This window comes from Nelumbo nucifera, chromosome 1, assembly GCF_055504915.1.
Source record: "Nelumbo nucifera cultivar China Antique chromosome 1, China Antique-T2T, whole genome shotgun sequence".
In the NCBI taxonomy this organism is placed as follows: domain Eukaryota; kingdom Viridiplantae; phylum Streptophyta; class Magnoliopsida; order Proteales; family Nelumbonaceae; genus Nelumbo; species Nelumbo nucifera.
In genome coordinates, this window is record NC_142649.1 from 217420681 (window position 1) to 217432849 (window position 12169).

The 12169-nt window shown below is 40.4% G+C and overlaps 1 protein-coding gene across 8 annotated transcripts in view; it reads left to right on the top strand.

Annotated features, from left to right (window-relative positions):
• The window catches only part of LOC104585793 (DUF3754 family protein, putative (DUF3754)), a 109857-nt gene that overhangs the window by 31740 nt on the left and 65948 nt on the right, over positions 1-12169 (top strand). For all 8 annotated transcript variants that reach the window (XR_016081127.1, XR_016081128.1, XM_010242793.3 and 5 more), the window contains exon 5: positions 8894-9231. Coding sequence is in view for 6 of the 8 variants with exons in the window: in XM_010242793.3 (XP_010241095.1) it covers positions 8894-9231 (338 nt within the window). In the remaining 2 variants the exon portion in view is untranslated. The remainder of the gene's footprint in view (positions 1-8893; positions 9232-12169) is intronic.

Genomic DNA, 12169 nt, shown 5'->3' on the forward strand with positions numbered 1-12169 from the left:
AACGGCCTTGGTGAGAAGATCTGCGAGCTGCATGTTGGAAGTAATATACAGGAGACACACTTCTTGTGATGAAACCCTTTCTCTGACAAAGTGCCGATCAACTTCGATATGTTTAATTCTGTCATGCTGCACTGGATTGTGAACTATATTAATAGCCGCCTGATTATCACAATACAACATCAATGGCTTCTCATAATCAATACCCAACTCTTCAAGTAGTGACTTCAGCCATAGGATTTCAGCCACTCCGTTAGCCATTGACCTGTATTCAGCTTTGGCACTAGAGCGGGAAGCAACACTTTGTTTCTTACTCCTCCAAGAGACAAGGTTACCTCCTACAAGGGCACAATATCCAGAGGTAGACCTCCTGTCATCAGCACTCCCAGCCCAATCAGCATCTGTATAGACCTCCACCTTCATGTGATTATTGTTCTTGAACAGTATACCTCTACCTGGGCATCTTTTCAAGTATGCTAATATTCTCTCAGCTGTAAGAAGATGTGTAGTTCTAGGCGAATGCATGTACTGGCTGACAACATTGACTGCATAACTGATGTCTAGGCATGTGAGGCAGAGATATAGGAGCTTTCCAACCAACTGTTGGAACATAAATCTGTCTTCGAAAGGCTCTCCACCCTCTGCACTGATCTTGTGATTCTGTTCAATGGGTGTATCGGCAGGTTTGACACCTAACTTTCTAGTTTCCTCCAACAGATCTAGAACATATTTCCTTTGAGAAATAAAGATCCCCTGTTTAGATCTAGCAACCTCAATACCCAAAAAATATCGCAGTGCACCAAGATCTTTCACCTCAAACTCTTGATGAAGGAGCTGTTTGAGGGACTCAATCTCACTATTATTATTCCCTGTGACTACAATATCATCCACATATACAACAAGCAAGGTCAAAGAAGAGTTCACTCTTTTAACGAACAGTGTATGATCTGACTAGGCCTGTACATAGCCAATTTTTTCAAGGGCTAGTTTGAATCTATCAAACCAAGCTCTAGGGGATTGCTTTAATCCATACAATGCCTTATTCAGTCGGCAAACCTTCTTACCTGTCTCTGTATCATAGAATCCAGGGGGCAACTGCATGTAGACCTCTTCCTATAAGTCTCCATTCAGAAAGGAATTTTTAACGTCCATCTGGAACAAGGGCCAAGAGTAACTTGCTGCAAGGGCTAATAGAACTCGAATAGTGGTCATCTTTGCTACTGGAGCAAAAGTCTCCAAGTAGTCTATACCATAAGTCTGAGTAAACCCTTTTGCAACCAACCAGGCTTTGTACCTTTCAATGGATCCATCAACATTATGTTTCACACACTCTGGAACTGATAAGGCTTCTTGCACTGTTCTAGGGATAGGGATATCGGCAATGGAAGTGAGATAGGACCTGTAAGAGGGAGACAGGCGATCATAGGATAGAAACTAGGAAATGCAGTGAGCTGTGGATGTGGTGCAATGTCGTTTCCCTTTACGGACCGCAATAGGGAGGTGAAGGTCATCTAAAGAAGGGGGGAAGTAGCAACAGTGGAAGGTATCTCAGTGGGCCCTAGGACTGTAGTACTTGGATCTGGATCCGCAGAAGGAACTGGAGCTGGCCTGGAATGCTGATGACCGAGATCAACCTGCCTGCATCGCCTGTGATAGACTTTCAACTCCTGATACCTCTGACAATCCTCACCATTACAACCTCATCACTCAATGGAATGGGTAAAGGAACAACCTCAGATGAGTTTACCCCACTCTCACTGCACTCCCCCTGAGGAAAAAGACCCAAATTCTCACTACTCTCCCCCTGAGGAGATACCCTAGGATAATAGGGTGCCTCCTCAAAGAAGGTGACATCCATCGAGATAAATCTCCTCCCTGAAACAGGGTCATAGCAGCAATAACCCTTTTGAGTTTGTGCATAACCGAGAAAGATGCATTTGAAGGCCTTAGGGTCAAATTTGGAATGATGAGGTCCAAGAAGCTAAACAAAAAAGGTGCAACCAAAGGTTTTAAGAGGAACAGTAAACAACTCCTCGTCTGGGTATAGAAGGGTAAACGGAGGCTTCATATCAAGAACCCGGGAAGGAACCCGATTAATAAGATACACTGCCGTGAGGATAGCATCACCCCAGAAACGGATAGGCACATTGGAGGTAAACATGATGCTTCTAGCCACCTTCAAAATGTGCCTATTCTTCCTCTCGGCAACCCAATTCTGCTGTGGTGTATGAGGACAAGTGCTCTGGTGAATAACCCCATGATCAAGTAGATAAGAGGCTAGTGGCTTAGCAAAGTATTCTTTTGCATTATCAGATCCGAGGACTTTGATTTTGACCCCAAACTGGGTTAAAATCATCTGATGAAAGTTTTGGGTCAGAGCGGGAACCTCATCTCGAGAACGCATAAGGTAGACCCAAGAAAAATGGGTATGGTCATCAACAAACAACAAAAAATATCTGCACCCACCCATAGAAGGGATTTGATATGGCCCCCAAACATCGGTATGCACAATATCAAAAGAATTATTACTTCTTTTATTACTCAAGGAATAAGATGTTCTACAATGTTTGGCAATCTCACAACTCTCACATCTCAAATTTGACATCTCAACAGACTCAAATAAAGTAGGAAACAAACTTTTCAAAGACCGAAAAGATAAATGACCTAATCAATTATGCCAAAGCATAACCGGTCTCACAAACTGAGAAACAAAAGACTTCTTATCCACTAGCTCTTTCCAATGAGAACTCTCTCCAAGCAGATAGATCCCATTCGTTTCGCGACCAGTCCCAATCATCTTCATTGTCTCCAAGTCCTAAAAAACACATCGGTCAGGGAAAAAGGTTACTAAACAGTTATGATGTTTGGTAATACTACTGACTGAAAGCAAATTAGTATCAAGTTTAGGAACATTCAAGACTGAGGATAAAGAGATAGTATCAGATAACTTGATGTCACCCTTGCCAGAAATGGGAACAAGAGAGCCATCAACAATGGATACTTTGTCTCTACCAGAAGATAGGTGATAAGTAGTGAACAATGATGGCAAGCTAGTTATATGGTCAGATGCACCTGAGTCTATTACCCAACAATGTTCAGTGTTACTTGGAGCTGAAGCATGGTAAGTTGAGGCCTGAGTACCTGAATGAGCAAATGCTAATGTGGCAGGGGCTGATGGTGACTGAGATGACTGAGCTGAATTCCCAACCTCCTTTTCCAACTATATTAGGGAAGCCCGAACAGCAGCTAAGGTATCTAGGGGTGTGCCTTTTGTGCCCGACGAAGATGCAGAATCAGTATTCACAGTCATATGAGCATTACCCCTTTTATTTCTCAGTTTTGCTGGGACTAAATGAGGGTGGAGCTTCCAACATGTATCTTTCGTATGCTTGGGTTCTTGCAATGTTCACATACCAAATCCCATTTATCTTCCTTCTTCATGTCCCTTTCTGTATCACCCCCAGACTTGGGTTTAACTGCTGCCAGGGCTGGGGGAAAGGGCTGATGTTGCATCATAACCTTCCTCCTGGTCTCTTCACTATGCACCAGGGAGTATGCTTGAGAGAGGGTCACACTGTCTTTTGTCAGTATCTGCTGTCTCACAATGTCATAATCTGAATTCAGGCCAGCCAAAAATTCAAACACCCTATTGGTCTCGACTTGCTTTCTATGGGTCTGTGCATCTTTTGGAGTTTCCCACTAAAGAGTCTCCAGATGGTCAATTTCGTGCCACAAGGATTTCAAGGTAGAGAAATAAACAGAGACTGGTTTCTCTCCTTGTTTAAGATTATTCACCTCACACTTCAGTTCATAGGCTCTAGCAACATTAAGGGGTTGGGAGTAGGTCTCTTTCATGACATCTCATATCTCCTTGGTTGTCTTTTCCCACAAGTAATTTCGGCTGATATGTGGCTGCATAGAGTTGCACAGCCATGTCATAACCTAGTAGTTCTCCTGACCCCACTTGGTATACATTGGGTCCTCCTTGGAAGGTTCTTTCACATCTCCCAATAGGTAGCTAAGTTTTCCCCTTCCCCCAATAGCCATCATGGCTGATTGGGCCCATTCCAAGTAATTGGATCCGTCAGATCTCACAGTTGTAATCTGAAATGCAGTCTCAGACATACTACCAGAACTGTTGTTCCCAAAAACACCTTCTCCCTGATTTTTGAACTCCATTCTTGGTCAAGAATTAGTAGTTAAGAACTATCAGGGTTACTACAATAGAAAACAACTCTTAAACAATCGATCACAATCAGAAATCTGTATGAAATCAGTTCAGATCTGATCTTAAACCAATCTTCAATCAGAATATATGCAGTCCGATAACAGTTCTCACCCCCAAAACAGGCTCGGAAGCCAAAAACATATCTGAAACCCACTTAGAAAGCAATCTGTAATGCTGAAGCAGAATTAGGGTTTTAATCGTAGGGTTAGGAAGACCTTTGTGAGAACATAAACAGTGGTCAACCACACTTTCCAAAAGAATTCACAGTCAAGTCTAGCCGTAGGGTTAATGACAAACCCTAAAAAAAAAAAACTGATCACCTCTGAGAGAAAATAGGAGAGTTCGGCCACTCCTAGATTGGTCCAACCTATCTTGACTGACAGCAATCTCAAGGGAAAAATAAAGATTTTCTGAGATAACTCTGATCGCTACCTTCAATCGTGGCCTGAACCCTTACCTTCTCTGATTCTTGTTGATTACCAAAACACTCTGCAAGCCTCGACAAGTCTTCGAACAACTGCTAAACTTTTCTGGTAACCTCCAAGAATCAGCCAACGAACAGTCCTTCCAGCCCTAGACAGTTCTCATGTGGTCGGCTGGACTAGACTCACATGAGAAACCCTAGATAAGCTCTGATACCAAGTAGTCGATCAAGACTACTGTCAGTCTTGAATTCCAATATATTTCGGATTGAGAAAAGTTGAAGAAAGAGGGAGAAGAAAGGAGAAGCAGAAGTACACAAGGGTTTTGAAAGAAGGGACAGATCGAATGAATCTGCCGCCGCCACTCTCTTAATATTTATAGTTTATGTTCCAAAATGTAGGAAAGGACAAAATTGCCCTTAATACTTACATGGCAAATAAAACAAATAAATAACTGAGATAATAAGCTGTCTAAGATAACTACCAACTAACACTGACAAACTAATCAAAGGTTACATGTGTTGTCATACGAACACACTGGGGACCACAGCCATAGGGCCCACATCAGTGTTCTCTACAGGTACCAAGGACACAAATTCGGGCATGGGCAAGTTGTTTCCACTTCTGCAGAAGAGCCTCTTGCTTCTCCCATCATTACTGAGGTAACAGGTCAGACTTCCTCTGACCCATCTACTTCCTTCACAGACCTTGATCTTCCTATTGCCCTTTGCAAAGGTAAGTGGAAGTGAACAACACATTGTATCTCTAAACACCTCTCTTATAGCCTTCTATCCCCTACCTATTACTCTTTTCTTGCTTCTGTATCTTCCCATGTGATACCGAGGTCTGTACTAGAAGCTCTATCTAAACCTGAATGGAGGGATGCTTTGATGGTTGAATTGGATGCTTTGCATAAGAAGCATACTTGGGATATTGTGGATTTGCCAGAAGGGAAGGAACCAATAGGTTTTAAATGGGTGTTTACCATTAAATATCATTCTGATAGCTCTATTGAGAGGTTTAATGCTATATTGGTTACTAAAGGCTACACTCAGATGTATGGTATTGATTTCCTTGAAACCTTTGCTCTTGAGGCCAAGATGACCTCAGTCCGGGTTTTGTTGTCTTTAGCTGATACATTTTATTGGCCTCTCCACTAGTTTGATGTTAAAAATGCCTTCTTGAATGGAGATCTACATGAAGAGGTCTATATGTCTTTGCCTCTGAGAGTGTATGGAAAGGAAATGGAAGGGAAGGTGTCTAACCTGCAGAAATCCATTTATGGTCTCAATTAGTCTCCTCGGGACTGGTTTGAGAGATTCAAGGCTGCTCTTGTCTCCTTTGGTTACACACAAACTCAATCTGACCATAACTTGTTTTTGAAAAGAAGTTACTCTTTGGTGACTTTTCTAATTGTTTATGTTGATGACATTGTGGTCACGGGTAATGACACCCAGGAGGTTAGTAAACTCAAAAGGTTTCTTAACTCTGAATTTGAGATCAAGGATTTAGGAGATCTCTGGTATTTCTTGGGAATTGAAGTTGCTAGAGCTAAGGATGGTATTTGAGGTTGATAGACACTTTATACGGGAAAGAGTTGCTTCAGGGGAAGTTTGTTTGCCATTTATTACTTTAGAAGAGCAATTGGCTGATGTTATGACCAAGGGAGTTCCAAGAGGGAAGCTGACACACTATATAAGCAAGCTGGGCATGATTGACATCTATGCTTAGCTTGAGGGTGAGTGTAGAGAGACTGGGCCGAATGGGCCCTAGTATCTATCCTTTTATTCTTTGTAATGTGTTATCTATTTGTTTTGTTAATGGGCCTGTTACTTCTTTTTGTAAGCTTACTTTAAGTTCCTGCTTAGCTGGCTACCACTTAAGGGCATGCTTGTAATTAACCTAGTTAATGAAGATTAACAAAGGATTGGAGAGGGGAGAGAGGAGATTATCGAACTCTTCTTCTTCTTCTTCCTCTTCTTTTCTCCATCTTTTTCCTTTGTACTGCTGTCTTCTACCTTTCTTCTACTTTTCTCTCTACTTTTAACCAAGTTTATATCAGTTTTAGAGGACTGATTCACTTCTCTTCATATCCTTGATGGGGTTTACATGGAATCCTTAAAACCTGACAGTCGTATTTGGACTCCTTTCTCCTCTGGTTCCTTTTCTTGTGCTTCTTTCTTTAAGGCTCTCATTCAACCTTTTGATTCCTCAGGATTCCGTTTCCAGTGGCTGAGGTATGGGGTAATCCTATCCCTCCAAGAGTTAGGGGTGTTGGGAAATCTTCTTGGAAAAAATTAATACTTGTGATTTACTCAAAAGGAAAAGAACAAATTGGTGCTTATCTCCTCATTGGTATGTTATGTTTAAGGATAATGGAGAAACTTGCTTTCACTTATTAATCTCTTGCCCTTTTGTTACTTTTATTTGGGAATGGTTTTTCTTGCTATTTGGGTGCAGGTGGTCTCCCTCAATCACTGTGCAAAGTTTGTTTGATTCCTCTTTCTTGAGGTGGCCCAAGAAAAGGGGACAAGTATTATGGAGATGTGTTAGGGTGGCTATAATTTGGAACATATGGGAAGAGAGGAATGCAAGATTGTTTTCAGAAAAGGAAAGAAGTAGAGAAGCTATAATAGAAACCATTACGGTGAGAGTGGTTCATTGGGTTAAATCTGATGGTCTTAGACCCAATTTAAGTCCTGTTTGGTCTCCTCCAATGCCTAATTACGTTAAACTGAACTTTGATGGGAGTAGTGCTGGAAACCTGGGTCCTTTGGTATTGGAGGGGTTTATAGAGATGGTGAAGGCAGATTTATTTCAGGCCCAATTGGAGTAGGTGGCTCCCTAAGGGCTGATGTTATGGCTGTCATGGAAGGAGTGCGAAAGGCAAAGGAAATGGATGTTAGGAAGTTGATTATCGAAGGTGATCAAAATTAGTAGTGGAATGGTTGCAAAAGGAAGGCAAGGGTTTCTGGATGTACATCAATGATAAAAGGACTGCAAATGTTTTTGCTGATGCTTTAGCTAAGCAAGGGGTGGGAAGGAATCATTTGTTTTGGGCTCAACTGTAATTGCATATTTGTTGTGGAGAGGTAAGACAGTTTACCTCTCCCAATCCTGTAATTATTCTTTTATAAAGTTAATGAATTTCAGTTATTGATCAAGAAAAAAAATCTTAGATGGTGGTGCTTAGAATCGGCCACAATACCAGACTCAATTATTGGAACAGGAAGAGGTAGCAACGGTGAAGTAGATAAAACATTATGACCATTGAAGAAAGGAAATGACTCAAAAAAAGTAACATCAGGACCCTTTTAGCTCTGAAGCCATAGTAAGAGCTCGGTTTTAATTTGAGATGAAAGAAAGCAAGTAAGAAAAAGAAGGCAACGAATGGAATTAGAATTTGGGTAGGGAGCAAAAAAATCAGTTTCCTCTCTCAACAGAAATGTATTACTAATAACTTGAAGTATAGTAGAAATAACCAATCCTTTTAATATAATATCTCTAACAAATGAATATATAAAAAAATGCATGGAATAAATTTTTAGATTTGATAAAGTTCAGATCTGTGTAGCCTTTAGATTTGAAATAATAAAGGAAAAGAAACAATGGTGAAAGAGTAGAAGAAAGAGAAGAGAAGAGAAGAGAAGAGAAGAGAAGAGGAGAGAAAACAAGGTTTGGTTCGAACAAGAGAGACTTCTCTCTAGTCGGCAAGTTTTATTTAGCTTTCTAAAACAAATTTACAGACTATGTGCCCCCACTCAAGTGTGGGACACATCACTTAACTTAGGATTTACTTGCAACTACATCAAGCATAGAACACAATGTAAATTGACTATACTACCCCTCTACGGCTGACTCTAACAAGATTCTTCTAATAATCATTCTCTTTCTTGACTGTTATTAGCTGATTTCTTTAATTTCATGGTATTGTTTCTGTCTTTTCTTTTGCTTGCTACCTTTTTCCATGTATGATTTCTTTCTCTTTCTGTCTTTTCTTTCATTTCATGCTATTGTTCCTGTCTTTTCTTTCACTTGCCCTTTGTCAGGGTATAATAGTTAGGTTGCTTTGGGGGCTTTATTTCTTCTCTTGGGTGATGCTTTATCACCTTCCTTGTGTACTTTCTTTTCCCTTTTAATGATTTTTTTTCTTTACTTCTCGAAATGATATTTGGTGGTTGTCTTTCTGCCATAGGGATGTTTCTAGTTACAAATTTTTGTTCTTTTCCCTGTTACTTTAGAACAGGCACTGAAGAATGGTACTCAGGCACAACAATTTAAAGCTTGGATTGAGAAACTCAATCTTTGGATGAAAGAGTTATTTTTTTCTCGATGGTCATATTCTTATGATGGAAAAAGCATACCTGATAACCAACTGGGAGCTGATCAACCATCTGATAATGACCTTCCTATTTGGCTTGCAGCACAAAGGGCAGTGCCTCGTTATGAAGGTCTTTTGTCATCTATTGGGCCCCGTGAGAGACTCTTAAGAAAGTTACTTATGTGGATTGGAATGATTCCTTCTATTCCAGAAACATCAATTGAACTTGAGATGGATAGTACAACTTCTGAACCTTATTTAAGGTTTGTCTTAACTGCCCTTATGTTTTTCCTTTTCAAAGCTATATTTCTTTTTCATTTATGAGAGGCTTGATTTTTATTGTCTTCTGTTTGTATTTGGGAAAGATGTATGCTAAGAATGTCAGCAGTACAGTTAAACCAAGACTAGTCAGCCATTGGGCCACTGAGTGGCTTAGTTAATTTTCAAAACCAAACCATGCATCAGAGCATTGGATCTGGTGGTTCATGGTTCAACAGTTTCTGGTTTAGGTTGCTTATTACATGATTTCTCATGGTATCTGTGATCAGGAGAGGAATAAGATAAATAAGGTGCAAAAAATCTTAGCAACAGTCCATATTTGGTTCAGATGGGAGTAGGAGAGAAGAAGTTGATGAACGAGGGCTGAAAGCAAGTTGAGATCGAACGGAACCAATCCCTAACTGCTGTGCCACTTTTCTTTTATTATAATAAAACTGAAATTACATAATTACCCCTGAAATAGAAAAACAAATAAATCATAGAAGAAAATAAATGAAAAAAGACTAAAGGACCCCTATGATCAGCACTTATAATTTAACACTCCCCATCAAGTTGGAGCATTTCATCTGTGCTTGACTTAACCCTTTGGTGAAGAGATCGGCTAGCTGATCGCCAGACTTCTTGTAGGGTGTAACTATTTCTCCACTAACAACTTTCTTCCTTACAAAGTGGCATCCATTGCTATACGTTTGGTTCTCTCATGACATACTGGATTGGAGGATATGTAAATAACTGCTTGATTATCACAAAATAACTTAATGGGAGTTGAAACTGCCACTTCTATCTCTTGTAATAGCTGTTTTTAGCCACATCAACTCACGAGCAGTATATTCAAACCCACCTGAGCAAGGTGATGTGGTTAGATCAGAATTATTGGCTGCAGTTTATGGGGTTGAGAAGGCCAAAGAGTTAGGTGTTGAAAGACTGATTATTGAGGGTGATTTGAGAACAGTTGTGCAATGGCTGAAATAGGGGGAGTGGTGACTTGGCACCTAAGGAATGACTTCAGGTGTTTCAAATGGCTGTCAAGACATGTTGATCCAAGTTAAATGGGTTAGGAGATCTGCGAATAGTCTGGCGGATGGTTTCGCTAAGCAAGGGTACAAAGACATTCCTTGTATTGGGCTGAATTGTAATACTTGGGATGGATTAGCTCTATTGGACTTGTTTATTCTTTCACAACTTCTTGTTGTAATTCTAATTTCTAAGCTTTATGAAATTATTAGTGTGTTTCTGATAAAAAAAACACAAGCCGTACGGGCCACGGCTTTGTACTTTGCCTTAGCACTACTCCTACCCACCTCACTCTTCTTCTTACTCTTCCAAGTAATCAAATTCCCTACCAGGAACGTGCAAAAACCAGTCAACATCTGTATATCCCTCTAAAGAGAGTTCTCCTTCTTTTTTATAAAACAACCTTCGAACTGAAGCACCCTTTAAATAATGTAGCACTTTAATGATACCTTCCCAATGGGTCAACCTCGGATTCTGCATTAACTGACTCAACAATCCAAAACTAAAGGGGATATCTAGTCTTGTAATTGTGAGATAAATCAGTTTCCCTACTAACCTCCTGTACCATCTGGGATGAACTAAAGCTCTCACTCACTATTAGACATCGTTACATTCAGATCTATAGGGGTATCTATTGGTTTTTCCCCTAATAGACCAATTTCTTCCAACAAGTTATGCACATACTTCCTTTGTAAGGGTGAGATTCCTCACTTTCACATTGCTACTTCTATAACCAAAAAATACTTCTAGTGCCCCAAGTCCTTAGTTTGGAACTAGTTTTGTAAAAACTATTTCAATTATTCAATACTCTGTTTATCACTCCTAGTAATAATAATGTCATCAATGTAAACTGCCAAAACTTTCTTCCCTAAAGCTGTATCCATACCAAATACAGAGTGATCAACACTACATTGTTTCATCCCAAACTATTGTACAATTCTACTAAATCTTCCAAACCTGGCTCTCAAAGATTGGCTTTTTTAATTTGCACACCTTTCCCTCTCCCTGAGCAACGTACCCAAGTGATTGTTCCATATACACTTCCTCTTCAAGGGTACCATGAAGGAAAGAATTTTTTCACATCCAATTGGAACTGCCACTAATCAAAGTGAGCAGCTAGAGAAATAATTACACAAACTGAACCCATCTTAGCTAAGTGAGAAGCTATCAGTATAGTTAGGTCCATAAGTCTACATATACCCTTTTGCCACCAAACGTGCCTTATACCTCTCTACATTGCCATTTGCTCAGTGTTTCACAGTATAAGCCCATTGACAACCAACCGCTGGGGAAGAGAAGTAAGGCCCTAAGTGCACTTAGATCGAAGAGCATGAAATTCTTCATCCATTGCCTTCTTCCATTTTGGTGAGAGAAGAACACCCTGAGCCGACCCGAGAACATTCATAGATGAAAGCAAAAACACAAAATTTTGATATGAAGGAGATAAGTGAGTAAAGGAAACATAATGAGAAATAAAGAGGGTGTAACTTGGGCGGGCCCAACCTGAGCCCGGGCAGATCCAACTTGCAATTTTATATGGGTTGGGTTTGGATTTTAGGGCCTCGGGCTGGGCCTAGCCACAAAAATTCGGGCTAATTTATTTTTGGGATGGGTCCGGGCAGATCCAACTGCTGATGTCCACGACAGCAGTGGTGTGGTGTTGATTGTGTTGTGGTGGCTGACATATCTATGTTTTTAAATGCTTAAAAGTGAACCCCTAGACCTTGTGTGTAATCAGTTCTGCAGTATGCAGAACAAGTGTTCGATGAAATGACTGAGTAATTTCAGTAGTGGTGTGTTGGTGGTAAATGGTCCTGCAGTATGCAGTCCAAGTGTTTGATGTGTTGACTGAATGATTTCAGCTTTAGAGTGTAGTGTGTAGTGTGGAGTTGAAGAAAGTGGGTTGGT